The sequence below is a fragment of the Diaporthe batatas genome (assembly GCF_019321695.1).
Source record: "Diaporthe batatas strain CRI 302-4 chromosome Unknown Contig00004, whole genome shotgun sequence".
Taxonomy (NCBI): domain Eukaryota; kingdom Fungi; phylum Ascomycota; class Sordariomycetes; order Diaporthales; family Diaporthaceae; genus Diaporthe; species Diaporthe batatas.
The window spans coordinates 3,007,803-3,028,144 of record NW_025408551.1 but is presented as its reverse complement, the minus strand read 5'-3'; the positions used below and the strand labels follow the sequence as shown (position 1 = coordinate 3,028,144).

General features: G+C 54.5%; 7 protein-coding genes across 7 annotated transcripts; 3 read left to right on the top strand and 4 right to left on the bottom strand.

Annotated features, from left to right (window-relative positions):
* Window positions 1-604: 604 nt before the first annotated feature.
* Window positions 605-1,185, top strand: KVR01_004078 (uncharacterized protein; the record flags this gene model as incomplete). The annotated part of the gene is made up of 2 exons (XM_044785418.1): window positions 605-661; window positions 721-1,185. The coding sequence occupies 2 exons, from the start codon at window positions 605-607 to the stop codon at window positions 1,183-1,185; spliced, it is 522 nt and encodes a 173-aa protein (XP_044646242.1).
* Window positions 1,186-2,079: 894 nt separating this feature from the next.
* On the bottom strand, window positions 2,080-4,664 carry KVR01_004576 (uncharacterized protein; the record flags this gene model as incomplete). The annotated part of the gene is made up of 4 exons (XM_044786949.1): window positions 2,080-2,180; window positions 3,762-4,152; window positions 4,206-4,284; window positions 4,381-4,664. The coding sequence occupies 4 exons, from the start codon at window positions 4,662-4,664 to the stop codon at window positions 2,080-2,082; spliced, it is 855 nt and encodes a 284-aa protein (XP_044646740.1).
* Window positions 4,665-7,199: 2,535 nt separating this feature from the next.
* KVR01_004764 (uncharacterized protein) lies at window positions 7,200-8,897 on the bottom strand (the record flags this gene model as incomplete). The annotated part of the gene is made up of 4 exons (XM_044782020.1): window positions 7,200-7,432; window positions 7,497-8,109; window positions 8,171-8,559; window positions 8,615-8,897. The coding sequence occupies 4 exons, from the start codon at window positions 8,895-8,897 to the stop codon at window positions 7,200-7,202; spliced, it is 1,518 nt and encodes a 505-aa protein (XP_044646928.1).
* A 1,317-nt stretch (window positions 8,898-10,214) lies between these two features.
* On the bottom strand, window positions 10,215-11,324 carry KVR01_004472 (uncharacterized protein; the record flags this gene model as incomplete). The annotated part of the gene is made up of 1 exon (XM_044790987.1): window positions 10,215-11,324. One exon carries the CDS (start codon window positions 11,322-11,324, stop codon window positions 10,215-10,217), a length of 1,110 nt encoding a protein of 369 aa, XP_044646636.1.
* A 1,373-nt stretch (window positions 11,325-12,697) lies between these two features.
* KVR01_004761 (uncharacterized protein) lies at window positions 12,698-13,681 on the top strand (the record flags this gene model as incomplete). The annotated part of the gene is made up of 1 exon (XM_044785559.1): window positions 12,698-13,681. The coding sequence occupies one exon, from the start codon at window positions 12,698-12,700 to the stop codon at window positions 13,679-13,681; it is 984 nt and encodes a 327-aa protein (XP_044646925.1).
* On the bottom strand, window positions 13,609-15,808 carry KVR01_004844 (uncharacterized protein). The gene is made up of 3 exons (XM_044787241.1): window positions 15,330-15,808; window positions 14,612-15,236; window positions 13,609-14,556 (listed from the first exon to the last, which is right to left on the bottom strand). Exons 1-3 carry the CDS (start codon window positions 15,544-15,546, stop codon window positions 13,851-13,853), a joined length of 1,548 nt encoding a protein of 515 aa, XP_044647008.1. The 5' UTR covers window positions 15,547-15,808; the 3' UTR covers window positions 13,609-13,850.
* Window positions 15,809-17,645: 1,837 nt separating this feature from the next.
* Window positions 17,646-20,223, top strand: KVR01_004783 (uncharacterized protein). The gene is made up of 7 exons (XM_044789019.1): window positions 17,646-18,384; window positions 18,444-18,463; window positions 18,521-18,557; window positions 18,639-18,908; window positions 18,994-19,174; window positions 19,246-19,336; window positions 19,413-20,223. Exons 1-7 carry the CDS (start codon window positions 18,252-18,254, stop codon window positions 19,890-19,892), a joined length of 1,212 nt encoding a protein of 403 aa, XP_044646947.1. The 5' UTR covers window positions 17,646-18,251; the 3' UTR covers window positions 19,893-20,223.
* The last annotated feature ends 119 nt before the right edge of the window (window positions 20,224-20,342 follow it).

Here is a 20,342-nt window from a genome sequence, read left to right as displayed (position 1 = left end):
TTAATAAGAAATATCCGAGGGCGACCTTAAAAAAGGGGCTTCGACGGGTCCGTGGAACTGGACCGGAGCTGCTTTGGGGAACTGTCCCCAGCTTGGCGTTTTGCTGCTGTCAAAACTGACTCACCCATCAACACGAGTACAAAGTTTATATCAGCCTCGCAGGGAGGCACCGCCTTCAAGAGGTCCACAGCGCCCCTGAGGGCTTGGCGAGACTTGGGATCTCCCTTGGCCTGGGTAGTCCGAAAAAGAGATGAACGCTGGTGGACATGACTATTGCTGCAAGTCGAGGTCCAAATGCCCAGCCCTAAGCCTCAAAACTCAATATACGGGCACTCACCCCCCGGCTCACGCTAGTCCATTTGGGCGAACATGCCTTCGTCGACGGACAATATGTCGGCTCCGAGTAAGGGATGATCACAGAAAGGCATCGCGAAGCTGAAGCATATAAGGTCAGTTGTGCTAGCACCACGGAAGCATCTTCAGAATTGTCATCATCATCAACCTCCTCAACAATCGCTTCATTGAATCACATTCGCTCACACAGTCTCACTCTATACATTCTTTACAGAGTCATTCAGTAATAGCACCAAAGACCTCAGTCAAAATGCAGACCTCCATCTTCTCCCTCCTCGCTGTCGCTGGCCTTGTTGCCGCCATGCCCGTAAGTTCTAATCTCCAAAGCTGTGCAGCAAACCGAAAACACAACTAACCTGCAACCAGCACCCCGATGGCACCCAGCCAACTCCCACCGCTCCCACCGGCACCACCGCCAGCTCGGCGCCCGAGGTGACCTGCAGCCCAGGCCCCGTGGTCGACTACACCGTTGCCTCCGGCGACACCCTGACCATCATCTCCCAGAAGCTGAACTCCGGCATCTGCAACATCGCCAAGGAGAACAACCTCGCCAACCCCAGCTTCATCCTCCTCGACCAGGTCCTCAAGGTCCCTACCTTCCCTTGCACCCCGGACAACATCTCGTGCATGGCCGAGCCATCCGACGACAACGACTGCGTCCCTAGCGGCGAGCCTACCTACACCATGGTTGCTGGGGACACTTTCTTCCTTGTTGCCTCGGGCTTGGGCTTGACTGTGGATGCCCTGCAGGCTGCCAACCCCGGTCTCGACCCTCTGCTGATCCCGATTGGCCAGGTCATCAACGTTCCTATTTGCAACTCGGAGCTGTAAAGTAATTCGGAGTGTTTACCCTGCTTCAGGAGGAATAAAATGGGATTGGGGATGACGTAACGCGAGAATCGTGCTTTCAAGAATTAGACCAACTAGAATAGACAAATGGAATGAACCGCAAGGGCTCTATTATGTTGACCAAGCTCTCAAGAATTGGATACCGATATTGGATTTGTTTGCTATGTTGTCATGAGGAAGGAAACTGTCCCAGACGGAAAGTTGGACGCCGTAGACGTTGCAACTTAAACATTAACACGTGTGGTTTCTCTTCTAATCCCCATACATATGAAACGTCTGCGGCGCCTTCACAAATTGTGCAAATCAACACAGTGTTATCATATAGTCAAAGTTCTGCTTGATTAACACACATATGAAATGACATCAGGGTGTAGCATTACATAGCAGACGAGAGCTACTGGCTCGTGAGCGCAGCTTCTTATAAGCTGCTAGGCATAATTAAGCTAGAGGCACGGTAAATTGAAATAATGATCAGGTGATAAAGACGAACGATTGAGGTCACCGAAAAGAAAAGGCTCTGCTCAACCAGTGACAACATGCTACCTGCTTGTCGGTATACCATGGAGAGACACTCTCTGAGCAAATAGGTACAGAACATTTGAACGGAGTTCACACCCGTGTACGGCTTTTCAAAAAGTGTCAGGCTCTGTCGCGAGCTCTTCTGATGTCCCAGGCCACCTTTCTTCTTGACTACCTAGGTACCTGTCCCCTAGTTATTGAGCAACCATTGCCAAACTGTCAGTACCAGCTGACTCATCATTGCTGTGGTGATAATTCACTTTGACCTAGATACTCAAGAACGTCCAAGTCGTGTGAAGGGATAATTCATTTGCTCGCCCTCGTGTAAAATTCACTTTTTAATCGATGCCCATAAAACTAAAAATTTCTCGCTTCGCATTTCTTCAACCTCGACACTTCCTTCTCTTCTTCCCAACCACCCGCTTTGGGAGTTGATTTCCTCAGAACTGTTGTCTTTTCTTCAAGCACAGTCGTCTCTCATCAAAATACCTACCACGAGACAATAAACTCAGTCGAGGGACTGTCTTCTCCTACAAACCTCTACCATACAACCATCCGTTCGTCAAACTTCAAAAGAACAACGAGGAGGAGCATCTTCATCATGGCGACCAATTCAGACACTCAGACCCATCAGCCAACACCTGGGGTGATCGCAACAATTGGTGTGATATACGGCTTCATGGCCTTCGTGACTGGTCAGTATCACCTTTCTTCTTACGGACACCCATTTGGCATTACAGGATCCGCAGCAGGACTAACCTCATCAGTAGTCGTCTTGATCGCCAGAAACATCTCCACCCTTCGCAACAAGGCTCTACGCAAGCTGCCAACACGCCTGCAAGACAACGCCTTCATCAAAGACACACTCCAGGCTCTCATGATCGTGGTCCCATCACTCCTCTGGCCATTGTTTCTCATAACGATCCTGTTCGCCATTGCCGATCCACGGTCAACAACCGAGGGCCAGCAAGTTCCTGATTTGGAGCGGGGAGATTTGAATTCAGACAGCGACAGCAGCAGCGACAGCAGCAGCGATAGTGGCATGGAATTCGACGAGCTACGACGGACAGAGACCGGCGACACTGACGACACCCTGGGCAGTCTGGAGCCAGCTCCACCATACATTCACAGCCCGCCATACGTTGCCAGGGCGCCCTCCATGCCCAGCGCGGCCTACATCCGCAGCCCGTCTAGACGAAACACCACAGAGTCTCCGCCAGCCTACGCGCCATACCCAACCGTCCTGTCCACAATACAGATCCAGTGGCCCGAGATGGCGGACCGGCACGCGGAGAGCTACATCCGTATCCTAAACGACGTTGACAGATGGATGCAACCAAGACAATGATCCAATCAATTATGGCCATGATGTTCTCCCGGCGGCGATAAGTGACCCGGCAATGGGAGGAGCTCCTGATCCAGTACGTTTTCGGGTAGCTTGAGAGGGTGGTTAGGTGTTTACGATGACATCTCCGAGGAGCGCCTGTCTGAGATAATCTTGGACGGAGGAACAGCTGGGGGAGGAAAATGCTCAACATGCGTTGCTTGTTGCGGATCGCCATGTACGAGCAATCACAGCCTGTACTTGGTCATGGGATAGTGTGGGAACTACTGTTGAGGAGGATGGAAAGCGGCAAACTATTCATGCAACGTTATCGGCCGCTTCTTGGATGGAAATTTTGATGCGCAATCTGCGCGAAAGCAAACACTGGAGGAAACATAGTCAGCCGCTCTTAAGGAGCAACTTCAGTGAAATCAATTAATTGCTGACTGCCAAAGTCATGGGATACTGGGTGACAAGGTTTCCAATACCCTCAAGTAGGGCCTTGTTCCTATTTCATGCTAAGACTGGAAGTATCGATGTTTCTGTAGACTCCTCGTGTCCTTGTAATGGTTTGTGTGCCTACAAACATACGTATCCACTCAACGGGTTGATGTCGGATTTCATCGCCTGTCACGTAGAACTCCACTACCTGAGCCGGTTTGCTTCTTCTCTGCACAATCAAAATCATCCCCGAAGCCACCGAGCTGATGCTTGCCACTATCACGATCCATAACGTCACTGCGTGCATCTGTTTCCTCGCCAACCTCAAGTCGCTGGCCGATACTCAGGTCAGCTGAAGCGACAGCGAGGTTCGGAGAGAATGGAATCTCGCCCTCGCCGCGACGCTCAACTGGGACGAAGACATCCATCATCCGCGGGAAGACAAGACCAAAGGCTATGATGAGCATTGCGATATGGGCGACGACGAAACCGAATATGTGCAGAGGGTCGTAGCGTACGGCTATGAATGCGGGGTATCCAAGGCTGAAGACAATGATAAGGATGGGCGCTGAGCAGTACCGGACGATGACACCCCAGTAAACGGGAATGGACCAGTTCTTGCCAGTGGCGACGACGAGGTTGAGGTCGCGAGTGAGTTGGAGACCCTACCCATGTTAGAGAACCTACAAGTGCGCAGATCGACACGAGCTCGACTCACCGAGTAAAAGCCCAAGTAGTATGTTTTCTCTAGCCATATGCTCTTCTTCCAGAAAGCAGGTGGCGCCGAGTCAGGACGCCTCGCCACCCAAAGCGAGATGGCAGCGCAGACGAAGAAGAGACCAAAGCCCGCCCCGGCCCCTGCGGCAGGCGAGGCTGTGTGACCAACAATTAACCCGAGTATCTGACCGCCAACGTACCCAACATTGAAGACTATATAAGACGGCCAGCCGAGAAGACCGACAATATCCTTGTGTCGATAGATGGTCGTAGCAGCAATACACTCGCACCACACCACGAAGAGCAGGGACATGTTGTTGATCCAAGTATCTACTGCGTCAAGCAAGTAGTATCCAAACTCGGTGCAGTAAATCAGGGAAAGTAGGAAGGATACGACCACGCTGATAGATGAGACGTAGATGCGATTCCAGTTTCTTGCAAACTCCCCATCCATGATCATAGTCACGAGCGTGTCCTGCAGGGCGAAAGCTGAGCTGAAACCCAGGACCATGATGGTGAAGAAGAACAGGAATGACCAAAACTGAGCACCAGGCATCTCAGCAACTCCGGCAGGGTAGGTTAGGAACGCGATGGAAAAGCTGCCAATGGGATCATCGCCAGGCTGCGGGAACTGCTGCAGGAAGCCGATGATCCCAAAGACGGCGAAGCATCCCACGATCTCGTAGAGAGAGTTGCAGATAACGATGATTAGCACGTCCTGGACCACGTTCTGGTGCTGGTTGTTGTACGACGCGTAGGAGGTGAAGTATCCCATACCCAGCCCGATCGAAAAGAAGATCTGGCCGCACGCCATCTGCCAGATGTACCGGTCTCCCAGAAGCTCCCCCCGCCAGGTGGCCATGTACAGTCTTATTCCATCGATGGCGTTTGGCAGGGACACCCCGCGGCCTAGCAGGATGAGCATTGTTACGACGGGGAGGCCCATGGTGAAGTAGACGACACGGCCTGTGATACCGACCCCCTTGTACATGCAAATCCCTGCTGTGTATCAGCACCTCGTCATTGGGACATATGGCGGAGAGTTGCTGCATTTTAAAACATCTGAAAGAAAAAAAAAGAACACTGAAAGAAGAGTTTAATGTGTAGAGACTTGTACTTACAGACAATAAACCATGTAAACGCGCACCAGCCAACGGTCTCACCGATGAGACCCGCGGCGGTGTACTCCGTATATCGCGCCACTGAGCCGTCTACGATCTCCCCAGGGTTGGGATCGGGGTTGGCGATGACCTCGTTGTAGTAGAAGTTGACATGATCACCCTGCCATGGGAGCGGGTTCGAGAAGGAGTGTCGGAAATAGGCCATTACCCAGGCGAGGATAGGGACATAGTAGGTGACCACCACGTAGCCGTTCCAAACCAGACCAAACCCGAGCCCTTTGAGCCGCTTGTTCATGTGGTCATATGCTATGACGCACCCACCACGGTAAGCCTGGCCGACTGCCATGGACGATGGTTAGGTTTACATTGAGCACGTAGTGACTCGCCGGACCCATTATCTAGGAGAGGATGGGACATACTCGCAATTTCGAGAATGAGAAGTGGTATCCCAAGGAACAACAAAGCCAACAAGTAAGGTATGAACCACTGGAGGCCGTAATTGTTGTATACTTGAGATGGGTATCGAAGCAAGTTTCCGATACCGACACAGCCGCCCATGGCCGCCAGAATAAAAGATGTCCGTGACGGCCATTGATCACGACCTGCTTCTGACTTTGGTGGATCGGGGGCAAGGAGCCTTGAGATTGTTCGTATGATTCGTCCCATGTCGTTTAGAAAGGTTGAAGTCGATATGCAGAAGTGTAAGGAGTGTTTTGAGGAAGCAGAAACTGGAGGGGGAACCCTGTAGCCACGTGCCGAGGATCACCAGTAAAAATATATATGCGAGTGCCCTCTTATCCTCCTCTCATTGATGTAAAGATCGTTCCCACCGAACAAGGATGAGTTCCCTGGTGAATATCAACGGAGGCCCCGAAGGCCAAGGTCAGCAGGACGTAGGTCAAGCCTTCCTTATCAAACGATACAGAACGAGATTATCCTGTGCACCACTAAGAGCAAAGAATTGTGGCCCGCCACGATTACTTTTGCTCTCCTAAGACTATCTGGGAGCAGCCAAGAATTTGGCATTTGCTATGTGGTGATAATCACGTGGATCGATCTTGTTAGGACTGTGACCCCGCATACACAGGAAGCTTGGTGGCCTCTTGGTATGGTGGCGTACCTGTGGGATTATACCATCGGAAAGCATGATCCCAGGCCCGGTGAGGATGTACACTTGCGTCCCCTGCGGCTTTGTTTGGAAAGAGAAGGAGACCGCGGTCTAGAAAGCGGACAGAACTCCAAGCCATCTCGTATCACGAAATGTGCGTTACCCACGCCGCGGTCCTGCAAACTGCATGCCTTGGCGCCCAGATAATGCCGTACTAGTTATCATTGGCCACGCCACCAAGGATTCCGCAGAGGCTGAGAGGTAACAGAGGGCAATGATCACAATCGCGGCTCATTTTGACGCCAGATTCGGCAGGAGGACACGCCTGGCGTTCGCCTTACCGCTTGTGTTGCTTCCTATTGGAAGAGCGGCTCGTAAGCTTCACAACGCGACCAGTTGTCTGTACCTACCTACCTTGTAGGTACTGATGTCATCGCCAGGAGCTTGTCAAGCCTCGGTGACCAACTCCAAGTTAGCCAAGGTTCTCGGTTACCTTGGCTAGGGGGCGATGAGTGCCGAATTCCATTGTTACTGCGCTCTGTATGAACTTTACATCGCCAAATACGCGATGGAACCAATATATGCGCATCTTGTAAGGTAGGGCAAAAGATGTCCACATATGACTGGTCTCTCGTACAAGAGCCAATTTGACTCACGCGTCTACAGGTTGCCAAGTTGGTCGCGCTTCCTATGCCGAGTCTCAGGTCTACTCTAGTAAATGAGCTCGTAGCATGCTAAGCTGCAATTCTCATGCATTCTGCGTTTTCTACGAGATGCTGCAGACAAATGATGACCAGTCGTCGGTGTTTCCGCCAACGTACTCGGCAGTGCTTGGCCAGGGACATGCTTTCCGAGTCATATTGCCGCCATCAGGTGGGTTGCTGAAGAGCATGTCCCGAGGCGCCTCCCCCGTCTCGACCCACTCGACGAGCTTCTCCAGCGAATGTGGCCTCTGTGGTGTCGACTTGTGGCTCAGCGTTCCCTCACAGTGACCGCCGCCTAGATGCAGTGGGTTAGTAATAGCCAAACTAAGCCATGAAATATCATCAGGAGGAACACGTACCGGGCAGCATAAACAGGGAGAACCAGTCCGAGACATCACCTCCCATGGCATCCTCCAACTGCTGCTTGTGGTCAATCGGCCACGTCGCCGCATTGTACGGGTCGGCCCAGCCCTGCGTCACCAGGAGTTTGCCGCCCCTGGCGCGGAAGGCCGATAGGTCCGGGCTGATCTCGTCGATGAGGGTCCCCACGCGCTGGTCGATCAGCGCGACATCTGTGTCCCAGTCGAAAGAGTTGACGTCGTAGGTGAGGTTGTCAAAGACCACGTTCTGCAGGATCGAGGCGGTGAAAGAGTCGGACAGTGACCCGGATGTCTGCTGGATGAGCTCGTTCTCGCTGCCGAATGCGAAGCCTGGGTAGAGGCTGTGTCCGGTGGAGTTGCGCGGGCCGTCGTATATCTTCTGGAAGGCGGCGACCTGCGATTGTGAGAGGCATTGTCTTGCGTTGGCAGCTGTGGGATCGCATGCCAGCGTGGTGATGTCGAAGTCGCAGGTCAAGGGGTTTTCGATGAGACCATCCTTGACACCATCAAGTTCGTCGCAGTGGGCCAACACGGCGCTTTCGATGAAGTCGAGGATCGCTTGGCCACCGGTTTCGTCTTCCAAGCCTGTGCCCTGCGTTCCATACGCTGTCAGTTTTGTGGGTGAGACGCTTGCCATCGGCTTGGGGATTTACTTCAGAGGCCTGTGCATTCCACAGGAACGACAGAGTAAGATGAGAGTACCAATTTCCGGGACACCCGGCCACAATTCCGTCAAACAGCTCTGGGTGATACTGCGCCAGCGCGAAGGCTTGAGCACCGCCCGTAGAGCACCCTTTGTAGTAGCTATACTTCGGAGCACTCTCGTAGTAGGCCTCGACAATTGTTCTGGCAGGAGGTGTGAAGTAGGCAATCGAGTTGTGGATCCAGGCGAGGATTTGGTCTTGGTCATGCAAGTACGGGATGTAAACCCCGTTGTTGTCCGCAGCTCGGTGTCCGCTGTCTCCCCCGGCAACCGCATATCCGCTGTTCAGGTTCTCCACAAGTGCAGCTTCGTCAATTGTGCCTGCCATTCCTCCATTTCCTGGAAAGTCGGTCAGTCCGTGTGTTTGGAGATGAATTTGCTGATCAGCTCTTACCAACAGCGAGGAATCTGCCATTGTACGCAGTTTCTTCGGGCAGCCAGGCTTCGAAAACGACATAGTTGTTTGAAGAGTAGGATACCTTGCCGGTCACTTCACAAAATGCCGCTGTGTTGAGGGTCCCTGACACATTCTTGGCTCCTGCCGGGATCCAGGTTGAGTTCGTCAGGACTGTTCCGTTGAGGCCCAGAGACCCCGAGTTCTCGGCAAGGGCAGTGCAAGGAGCCTCATCCGCTGCCACAGCCGTTGCGAAGACGGAAATCAACAAGAGGAACCACATGGTTGGAATTTGGCAGCTGGAATGAATCTTCCCGTCGGTCAACTGGTGAAGTCCTCGCGTCATCAAACCCCGTGGGGCGTTGGTTCCTCTTTTTATAGTCTACTACATTATAATACCACTCTGCGCAGTATGACGCCGATGTCCCACTTCCCCAATACTGGTACAAAATGGCCCGGTGTGGAGGTGGATACACACAACGGCCCGAATCACTGTTCGCGTGGGGTCGGGAATTCCGGAATGGAGAGCACTGATCCTTCCAAGTCATGTGCCCGATACTGTATTCTCTTTCCACTGTTATTGGCACTGTATTTCTTCAGACGCTGGGTCTTGAGCGTTTACCACTGTATGAAGGCGCCACGTACATTTTACATGTATGGGGATTAAAAACGAAACCACTCATGTGCCCGACCATATTATTTTGTCATTGAAGGCAAGCTGAGCTGATTCTGCCCCTGTTAATCCCACCAATGGCAACCAACATCCCCACTACGTCGGGTCAATTACTGGAGATATCCACGAGACAATTCGTGACTGCTGCGCGAAGCGAACATTTCAATCATCAAGCCCGGCGAGTGTAGTTTCGAGAGCGGAGGCACCGGGATCGGCTTCCCCGAGCTCTCGCGTGACAACACGCTATGGTCCTTCAGATCTTTTTACTGATGGGTACGCTCTCAACCTATCACTGTATCTGGAGTCTTAGTCGACTAATACTTCTCTTCCCGCGTGCCCCTTGGGATGAGACCATGCCAACTATGTTGCAAAATGCCATATCCGCCCCCTACTACGCTGGGGCTTAGGGTAAGAATTGGAACCTGCGTTGCACCAGCTGCGAAATCTTGGGTCTACTAGGTACCGGCTTTGAGGATCACTGCTGCATTGGCATAGCTGCGACATTACGAGGTAGTAACTGCTAGATTCCAAGCTATGAGGCAACTTGGAATTGTGGTCTTTTGGCCGGGGCGTCTGTGGCGTGGCAGTCCACGGGTCCATCCCAATAGCATTGACTGAGATACAACTTACACGATCGAAGGGGCGCATTCGTTCATACTACTTAATACACACACAAGGAGTTGTCTTTGTTGTCGGTTCTAAGTGAATTGCGCATCGCAAATGCCACCTGTGCGAACAGCTCTGATAGCATGCGAAATAGACATGCCTAGGTAGCTTTTTGGTCCGAGTGTTTTCAAAAACACTAAGACCCACAAGCAAGATATTGAAAAGTAAAGCTAATCGTATGTTTAAAGTATGATCATGAGACATTAAATCTATATCTTTCGTAGGTTCTATGTATTTATTCTTTTGCAACCCGTACCTTCATCATGGAGCATAAGTGAACAGGCTCGCCAGCTGCTCAGAGGAATACTCAGCATTCAGCGCGAGCTGGAGCATAATGCGCGCCTTCTCAGGGTTCAAGTCCCAGCCACCGTACGTGTTCAGCTCGTCGCTCGCCTCGACAAACCCGCCCTTGGTCCGGCTCGAAACAACAATCTGCGTGCCATGCTCCTCCGCCAGCGTCTTAAGCACGGCCTGGCCGGGGTCCGTCCACCCACCAGCACCCATGCCAGCCAGCACGAGGCCCTTGGCGCCGGCCTCGACGGCGGCGGTCGCGAGGGCGGGCTGCAGGGCCTGGTGGCCGTAGAGGATGTCGACCTCGGGCAGCTCCGTGGTCCCGGTGACGTTGAAGTAGGTGCGGCCCAGCGGCAGGGCGGGCGGGTAGTAGAAGACGGGCTTGATGTCGAGGAAGAAGCCGAGGTAGCCCTGCTCGACGGCCTTGAACGTGTCGAGGGAGTTGGAGTGTGTCTTGGTCGTGTAGAAGGCGGAGCCGATGCGGTCGTTGAGAACGATCATGGCCCCGCGGTTCTTGGCGGCCTCGCTTCCGGCCAGAGTAACGGCCTCGAGGAGGTTGATGGGCCCGTCGGCGCTGATGGCTGTCGCGGGACGCATGGCCCCGACCACCACGATGGGCTTCTCAGACTCGACGGTCATGTCCAGGAAGAAAGCAGTCTCCTCGAGCGTGTCCGTGCCGTGTGTGACCACGGCCCCCTGGCAGTACGGGTCGTCGAGAGCCTCCTGCACCAACCGAGTCAGGTTGAGCAGGATCTCCGGTGTTATGCTCCCAGAGGGGACATTGGCGACCTGAACGCCCTTCACATTGGACACGTTCCAGAGCTCCGGGACGGCGTCGATGAGGATGTCGACGCCCAGAGCGCCGGCCTGGTAGCCAGTTGTCTGCGCGTTCGACGCGGCGGAGCCAGCAATGGTACCACCGGTGGCGAAGATCGTGATGTTTGGCAGACTGGCGTTGAAGTGCGTCGTCTCCCGGGGAGAAAGCTGATGTGCTGGGAAAGGAGAGCCAGTGAGTGGCATCGGGGCTGCGATGCTCACAGCGAGTTGGCATGCGGCCACGAAAAGGGTGCGGGCCTGCATCTTGGCTTACTGCTCTGCTTCGAACTTTTCGGGAAGGAATTCACTTGAAGCAGGCAGAAGTGGATTGTGGAGTGAATCGTCTGACCTCAAGCTGCCAGTGTTCGACCGGGAAATGTTTTCCGCAGGATATTTGTCACATCTTATACTCGTAGTCGTCTCTAGTTACTTATTACATACATGTGCTGGATGCCGGCGTCCCGGCCTGAATACTTCATGGCGATAAGACCCATCAACGCAAGCCACAATATGGGTATGCTTTAGGTCCACAGAACTATCGCGAAAAAGTCGCGCCCGATCTCGATAATACCGCACTACAGGTCTTGGACAACGCTGTAGTTCATGGCAAGTCCGGAGCATCATCCTCGCTCGTCGTCCATATCTAGGCGGCTCTGCCCAATCGCACGTGGGTGGCATCCGGACCCGTCGAAGCTAAAGATGGACCCACGCACTACGGCCGGTATTTGTCGTGCTTATCAGTAAGCCCTGGGGGAAGACCAAGTGCCGTCGGCAGTGACGGGATCCCGATCTCGCATCCTAATGGAATTGCGCATAAATAATGTACATTTATAGTGGGAAAAAGCCGAGAGATATCAGTCTATTACGCGCATAGATTTGTACACATCTAGATTGCCCTTGGCACGCCTGATTCAATTTTGTCATCAAATGCAGCGGGGGTGTGTGTCTGTGTAGTCTTGAAGTCACCAATAAGCAGCGTCAAAAAATTGTACATAGTGTCTTCTGAAGCATTAGTAGTGTGAACAAGATCAGACGCTGAGGTGCGGGCGCTTGGCAAGTGATTCTACGCATATGCGCGTGGCGGCTAAAGTGACCAAGCAGGCACCTGGACATTTACGGTGGAACATTACTCCAACTATACCGCTTCATTGTGTGTCTTGTTCTAAAATGAAAACAAAGGAGTCTTGAAGAAGACGACGACGAGCATTTGGGAACATTTCTATTGCCGGAGAATATGCGATCAATTTGCACGAAAGCTCATTACCCTCCTAGGTAGCCAGCCAGCCATCACTGGCACTCAATTCTGTGATTGACTGCCTATATACCAGAGCCTGGAATTGGCTCTACACGTATCTTATCAAATTATATAGAAACGGAGCCCGAGATACCTTCAAGTTCTTCTGAGCCCACACACTTCAAGTCGTGTCTTGCAGTCCTTGTGAGTTGTGGATCAACTCTTGGCCAACACTCAGCCCCTGCCAGTTGCCTGATTTGGCCTCATCCAGGCAACCGCTACTGCGAGGCAAACAATTAGAATCTTGTACGTGTTAAATTTGGTAGATATCCTCGACAGCAGGTAGACGTATCCAGCCTGTTTATACCAAACATGTTTAAGGTGATCGCCTCTATTCTTTATCATGAACTTCCCACCACCACTCATCTTCGAGCCGCTGCAGCTACCGCACCGGCAGACGTTTATCCTACTCCACGGACGAGGCTCATGGGCAGAGAAGTTCGCGCCCGAGCTGCTGCAAACACCTCTGCCACGGAGCTCTCCACAGAACCACGCCGGAAGCAGCCAATGCGCGAAATCGGCCCACGGGCCCACGAACGCCCTACCGGACCAGAAGCCCGCCATGACATTACAGACATCCTTCCCGCACGCCCGCTTCGTATTCCCCACTGCACCCCGCCGCCGGGCAGCGCTAAACAGGCGGGCGCTCACCCACCAGTGGTTCGACAGCTGGAAGCTCGACCCGCCGGCGACAGAGCGGGAGGAGCTGCAGATCGAGGGCCTGCGGGGGACCGCCCTGTACCTGCATGAGCTCCTCCGGGGCGAGATCGCCCGGGTGCCCGGCGGCGCGCGGAACGTGGTCCTCGGCGGCCTGAGCCAGGGGTGCGCGGCCTCCCTCGTGGCGTTGCTGCTATGGGAGGGGGAAGGCCTGGGTGGTGTTGTTGGGATGTGCGGCCGGCTTCCCTTCGCCGACAGGATCATCGCCGAGGCTCGGGATGAAGGGGGGTATCAAGAGCTTGGTTTTGACCCGTTCGCGGCCGATGGGTCTGACGCCGGGGACGTGGGCCACGGCTCGGAGGTGGAGGATACCCCGGTGCGCAAGGCCGCAGGCTGGTTGAGAGAGCAACTGGACCTGCCGGCTCCCGAGGCATCATCTGGCATTTTGCCGTTGCAGAAGGTCCCCATTTTCCTCGGCCACGGGGCGCAGGACGAGAAGGTGAGCATAGAGCTTGGGCGCAGAGCTGCAGAGTGTCTAGAGACGCTCGGCGCGCGAGTTTGTTGGAAAGAGTACGGTGACCTGGGCCACTGGTATTCTCCTGAAATGTTGGGGGATCTGGCATGCTTTTTGCTCGAGACCTTGGCCGTCCCAGCCCAGATCAACGAATGAAACCCCTTGTGCTCAACACAGATGATGAGACCCTCAAGCGGAAAACGTATCGTGGATGAATTGCCCCAGGGATTCTGCTGTGATGATTCAAGATTCAAATCAAATGACCCATATGTGTAGACCGACCCTCTTATATATACATGTACGCACAATTCCGAGCCAAGCACGCTCAAGCCTTGACAGCAGCCCTCTTGGTGATGCTAAGCCACATATCCTCAAAGTAGCTGACGCCACCCTTGATCACATACCGCCCCGGGACCTCCTTGTTCGCAATCTCAGGCCTATAAGTCCTAAAGAACTGCAGCGGCGCCTTATACAGCTCCATGTTGGCAATCTCCCTGCCGAGGCACACGCGGGGGCCGTACCCAAACGCCATGTTGTACTTGAGGAACTCCTTGGTCCTCTCCGGGTCCTCCAGCCACCTCTCGGGCCGGAACTCGCCCGCGTCGCCGCCGTAGAGGTTCCCGTCGCGGTGCACGAGCCAGGGGTTGCAGGTGATCTCGGTGCCCTCGGGGACGAACCTGTCGCCGCCGAGGTTGACGCCGCCGGGGCCGGCGACGCGCGGGAAGATGTTGGGGGCCGAGGGGGTCAGGCGCATCGCCTCGCGCAGGCAGGCCAGGTAGTAAGGGCAGTGGGCGAGGATGTCCTCGTACGAGGGGATGCTGCCGCGGGGGCTGATGCTGCCGGCCTCGGTGGCGGCGTCCACCTCCGCCATCAGCTTGGCGTAGACGTCCGGGTTGGAGAGGATGTAGGCCATCATGGCCTGGAAGGCGGTCCCGGTGGTGTCGGCGCCGGCGAGGAGCACGAGGAGGATCTCGGCTTTGATGTAGTCCAGGTCTAGGGGCTTGCCGTCTTCGTCACGGGCCTCGATGAAACTGCCGGGCTGTTAGATACTGTCTGGGGACTTGTGATGTGTGTGCAATCACTCACGTCTGTAACAGGTCAAATCGCACGTTCGTCCCGGCCTCGATCTCCTTGAATCGCTGTTCAATAAGCTTATCACGGAAGCGCATCAAGGTTCCAATTCCGGAATCCTGCTCTGGCGTTGCGACAAAGTATTTGCCCAGGAAAGTACTCTTGATCCAGTTCGTCATAGGGTACAGCCTAGCCATGATGCCGAAGGGCGTCAGGCCGTCGTGGAAGCCCTGAATAAGCCCACCGACGTCCTTCCCCTGCTGGATGAAGCCGAACGGCTCGCCAAAACCAACCTCGGAGATGACGTCGTACGCCATGTAGACCGCCCAGGGGGCAAAGTCGAACGTGGCGCCGGGCTCGCGCTTGATGAACAGCTCCTCGAGGCGGTCCATCCACTCGGTGATGCGAGCGTCGATGAGCGGCTCCATCTTCTTGATGTTGGTGAAGCTGTACGGCGCGGCGGCGATCTTGCGGAAGTGCGAGTGGGTCTTGGAGTCCTGCATGTTGAAGAGCGACTCGGTCTTGCCGAAACTGCCCGTGATGTAGTGCTGGGACTTGTTGGCGTTGCGGCTGTAGACCAGAGGCAGCTTGGTCGCGTCGCTGACCAGCAGCATCACGGGCGTGATGCGGATGATGGGGCCTGGTCATGACGTGTCAGTAATCGCTCATGCATCTTTGCGTGGTTATTCATTTCTATCCGGTACTTGTGGGGTGTCAGGGCACGCCAACATACCATATTTGCGGTGCAGGGCCTGGAAGGTCTGAGGCTCGTCGCCCTTGATATTGTGATAGGTGATCCATAAGCGAGTTACCGAGCCCCAGAACGGCCCGGGATACTTGGAGAGCGGGTGGAAGAAGCGATAGTAAATGATCTGATAGATGAAGGCGCCGGCAACATGCAGGATCCCGAGGAGGACCAGGCCTCCCACTATCCGAAGAATCGATGGCATTCTCAAGTGATGTCTCAACCAGAAACTGGTACTCCCAAGCCTTGAACGCAGTGATATCGCAGCCTGCCAACTTGACGTGCAGGTTCGTCAGGAGGACGGGGTAAGTACGCTTCTGGGGGGAGTCCTAAGCTATTGTGTGACTGCTTGCGTATTTATGGACTCAAGCTATGAGCCCAAGGGAAGAAACGCGTCACTTCTAAGCCAACGCGGGCGACGAGACCAACCGCCGAGGCGCAATACTGCAAGTATTTATGTGGAACTGCCGACAATGAAGGTGGACTCCCTGATCGCCGCCGCCAGGACGGCAATCCTTCCTTTGTTCGTTCATGAGCCTCCGGACGATTTCCCCACCCAAATCCAAGCGACAAGCGAATAACGTGTGTGGCATTTGATGTTACATTGCACGGCATGGCCCCTAGTGTACTTCTCTAGTGCCTGCTCGATGCTTGCTCGATTAGGCAGACCCGTAAAAGATCACGACACCCCCCCAAATTTCTTGGGCCCCGTTGGTTCCACCTTTCCGCGTCCGGTCAAGATAGGTTGGCCCCCAACTGCCTCCCGCCGCCGGAATGAGACCTCGGGAGCTGGCAGTTGGGAGCCAGGCCACTCAGAGTCGAAATCAAGACAACGGTTGGGAGGTCGGAAAATGCAGGTATTCAGAGTCTCAGACACTCAGCTGCGGGGGTCTGCCGTCCCCAGGCCGCGGCAGGCCCAGTAATGATGGCCGGACGTTCCGCGGTTGGCCAGGCGCATCAAGAAAAGAGGAGAAATGTGACTCCACAATCGACCGAGTTCCCGCACCTGTCAAAATTGCGAATGTGTGTGAGGATGGCACCAGGGCCAAGCTGTCGGTTCCAATGATGGATGCCAAGTTTGGGGTATAGGAGTTGGTTCTATTGCACTGGGGCTGAAGAGGCTCTCGCCAACATACTGTGACACAGTGATGCTCGGCTCGATGCTTGCCCCTGGTGTCTGTGGAGACAACATCCGGACTCATCTTATGGTTGGCCAACAGCAGCGTGTCCGGAATTCTGATGGCCAGAAGCCGAAACTGTCAAGTGCCAAATGAAGACATTGTGTTCCATCGGAGCACACGGCCGGAGAACATGGGTTGAACGGCTTAGATACGGTTGGTGATCATCAAATTCTCTCTCTGAGAGACTTGTGAGTCCACAAGTCATTACTATGGCATCAAGTTATTTCGTCCCCAGGACTCTTAATATACTCACTCATGTGATCACAGACTCCCGGGCCAGTGGGCAGAAGTAACTTTTACTGTGGTACTGCAGGATGGAATCCTCGGCACCTATCAAATGGTAGGATGGCGACTCTTCCCGCCATTTTGACAGGTCGTTTCCCCCCTCTAATTATGGGTCGCCGCCGATCCCGCAACCCCTGTTTGCCAGGGTACCTAAGATAGGTCCAAATGCAACCTGCAGGAGAGGCACCCCAGGCACCCTCGAGGAATTACGCCACAGCAGTGACAGGGCAAAAAAAAAAACGGTTCTGTATAGCGTATTACAGACCCACTCTGCCACTGCGAAGAGCGCGGACCGCGATCCACGTACTTGTGTGTAGATCGTCGTGTCCGAGGCGTACGGCCCATCCGTTGACCGGTGGACTCTCCCCCACGGTAAATCTAGCCGGCGCCGGACCACCTCTGGATAGAGTCTAGATGCCTGCTGGATCTGGAGGGAGAATCACGAGCATCAACCGGATGAAGCAGTACGGCCGGCCTCGTGACCCACTGCTTCTAGATACATACAAGTGCCGCCCCAGCCCAGGAAAGGATTTCCAAGAGCTTCGAGTAGCTTGGAAACTGTACCACGTTTCGGCAAACGAGCCGGTGTGTCTGCCTCCAGGGCCGTCTTCCCTTCAGTGATAACATATCACATCCAGGAGCCCCCCAGATGTACCACAGTAAATCGCTAGTCGGCTGATTTTCTCGGTTCTGCCCCAGGGGCGACGGGTATCCTCATTTCTTCCCATGCGATAGTCTGCCTGCTCCCTGGGGAAAAGAGAACACTCCCGCACTCTGAAGCCCTTGCTCGTGATTAAACTACCTAGGATACCTGGGTAGTGATCTAGATTATCGCCGAGAGAACTACGCCGCACGCGGGGGCACGACCGGTTTCATTACTGACCTCGCTATATGCAGCTTCCCGGACAGCGGCTCTCTATTCGTCGGCGGGAGACTGGAGACGGAGACCGGCATCCTCATATTTTGTGGGGGCCGGGCGTCCTGGCCGTTGTGTTCAGTTTCCCCCTTCCCGCCCTAGACTCTCCAAGGTCTCAGGGTTTATTTTGGGAAGGAGATCACCTGTACGTAACCATGCTGCCGTCCCGTGCCCCTGCAAATGTTGTAATACCATTTCGTCCTTTCGTTGCCTCCGTGAAATGTGACTGAGGCAGCTTGGCGGGCCCTGCCCCTTGATGTTTTGCCATGTGAAGGAAGCAGTTCGCCTCCAGGTCCTCGGTGCGCCGGGCCCATTCTCAAATATCTCCTCGGCCACCCACTTCGAGTCGTCATGTCTTGAAGACACGGGGCCTCTAGCAGTGTTGTTCATTGCTTTCTTTCTTGACACCAGTCCACAAATCCGCGTGCCGAAGGCGCCCATTCCTTCGTTCTACGCACCGTGCAAGTGGGCTTTGACTTGGTCGTTCTCTGGCGTTGGCGAGGTTCCCCTTTCCCCCTCGAGCGCAGAATGGCCGAAGTTGAATCTCAAGGCTCCACGGTGACCACCGTGTCGGTCGTCTTTGGTGTTATCACAATCATCACCATATCGCTGCGGTTGTTCGCCCGGATCCACATCACAAGATCATTCGGAGTCGACGATGGTGGGTTGTGCCTTTCCCTGCTCCTCGCGCCTGTGAAACCAGCTGACTCTGCCCCTTAGGACTCATTATAGTCGGTGCCGTAGGTCATGACAAATATGCGGGTGCAGGTCGAGTTTGATCATTGACCGTCATACAGTTGTTGGCGTGGGCTTTCATCATTGCAACGATCCTTGGTATGCACAAGCCCGACTGTTCCAGTACACTACACTACACAGGTATTTGAGGGACGGGAGCTAATGCACGCTTAATGTTAGCCGTGAACCATGGACTTGGGTCACACATGGAAGATGTGATGTTGCGCGGCATAGACAATCTCATCTCGTACTCACAGATCGTCTGGCTGTCTTCAATCTTCTATAATGCCTGCCTCGGATTCGTCAAGACGTCAGTCCTGGCCCTCTACGCCCGCCTCGGGGACCGCGAGCTACGGCGACTGGCCTTTATCATCATCGGCGTCGTCAGCTGCCAGGCCGGTGCGAATGTCATTGTCTGCATTTTCCAATGCACCCCTGTCGAGGCTGCATGTAAGCATCAGTCATATGATCCTGCCCGGCTGTACCTGCACGACGGTTTCAAGACTCGGAGATTACGCTGACCTTTCGTGCACAGATGACCTCAATATCGTGGACAAGAAGTGCATAAACATCAACGCATTCTACCTCGCCAACGCCGCCGTCAACATCTCGACAGATTTCCTGACATACACATTGCCGATCAAAATGGTGTCCAAGCTGCAGATGCCCACGCGTCAAAAGATAGGATTGGGTGTGATGATGTCTCTGGGGTTCTTGTAGGTCGAGACCATTCCGCCTTAAACAACTTACCGAGGAACAAATCACTAACGGCGAGACACTTGTCCAGCGCTTGCTTGTCCTCGATCATCCGGATCACGTACATCCCCCAAATGCTCGCGCCAGACGCCGACGCAACCTGGGTCATCTCAGGGGCCATGGTAAGGGGCACAACACCAAACTACCTACCTGCCCCCGTGTCCCATTCAGACATTAACCAAAATCCCGCCAACACAGTACTGGTCCGCCATCGAGACGAACGTCGCCATCCTCGCCGCATCGATCCCATCCTTCAAGGCCCTCGCCAAGCGCTACGCGCCCGCCCTGCTCGGCAGCTCGAACCGCGGCGGCGGCGGCGGCGGGTCGGACTACAAGCTCGGCACGGCCGGCGGCGCGGGCGCGAGCCGGAGCCTGAGCACCAACAGGCTGGCCCGGTTCCACATGATGGACAAGGGCCGCAGCGGGCGCGAGGTCGACATCCACGCCAGCAACGACGACGACCGCGAGGGGGACCGGCACGACACCATGGGCGGCGCCGCGTCGCGGGCCGGCGCCGGCGCCAGCGCAGGCAAGGGCGGCTCGCCGTACGGGCGTGACTCGTCGTCGTTGGCGGCGGACAACAGCAGCGAGGAGGCCATCTACGTGCGGAGGCAGCCGCCGCCCGAGGGCAAGATCGGCGTCCGGACGGATATTGCTACGTTTTATGAGGATGCGTGATGGGCCTGCGGGCGGCGCTGTGATGCATGGCTGGCAGAGGGGGGGACACCGTCGATGTTGGGGACTTTTTTACTACAGGGAGTTGGAAAGGATACCTCATGGTGACGCTGTGATAATTAATCAGGATACGGACATCTAGTGTGTAAGTTACTCGTGGACTTGCGGATTCGCCGGCACTTTGAAACAGTCGGACCATGCGGGAGTGGCCGCAGATTTAGACGCGTTGTAAATTACTTGTAATGTAACCAATGACCAATAGGGTTCATGAGCGTCACATTAAGCCTCCCAATCCAAGCACTTTGAGTTCTCCGGGAAATAAAACAAAGTCTTCCTAGAAAAGTATACAGAAAGCCTATCACTATACGACCCGGGCATCCACCAGTGGCGAACCCAACGAAATAAGCGCGATCCTAAACACCCCAAGACTTTGTGCCGTCATTTATAGGCCTT

Bases quoted from the DNA above. Each gene is read 5' to 3' on its own strand.
- KVR01_004844 (XM_044787241.1), bottom strand. From the start codon at position 15,546: ATGCCATCGATTCTTCGGATAGTGGGAGGCCTGGTCCTCCTCGGGATC. The intron at 15,237-15,329 runs GTATGTTGGCGT...CGTCATGACCAG, and splicing joins GGCCCTGCACCGCAAATATG to GCCCCATCATCCGCATCACG. The intron at 14,557-14,611 runs GTGAGTGATTGC...ACAGCCCGGCAG, and splicing joins CGATTTGACCTGTTACAGAC to TTTCATCGAGGCCCGTGACG.
- KVR01_004783 (XM_044789019.1), top strand. From the start codon at position 18,252: ATGGCCGAAGTTGAATCTCAAGGCTCCACGGTGACCACCGTGTCGGTC. The intron at 18,558-18,638 runs GTATGCACAAGC...GCTTAATGTTAG, and splicing joins CATCATTGCAACGATCCTTG to CCGTGAACCATGGACTTGGG. The intron at 19,175-19,245 runs GTAGGTCGAGAC...ACACTTGTCCAG, and splicing joins ATGATGTCTCTGGGGTTCTT to CGCTTGCTTGTCCTCGATCA.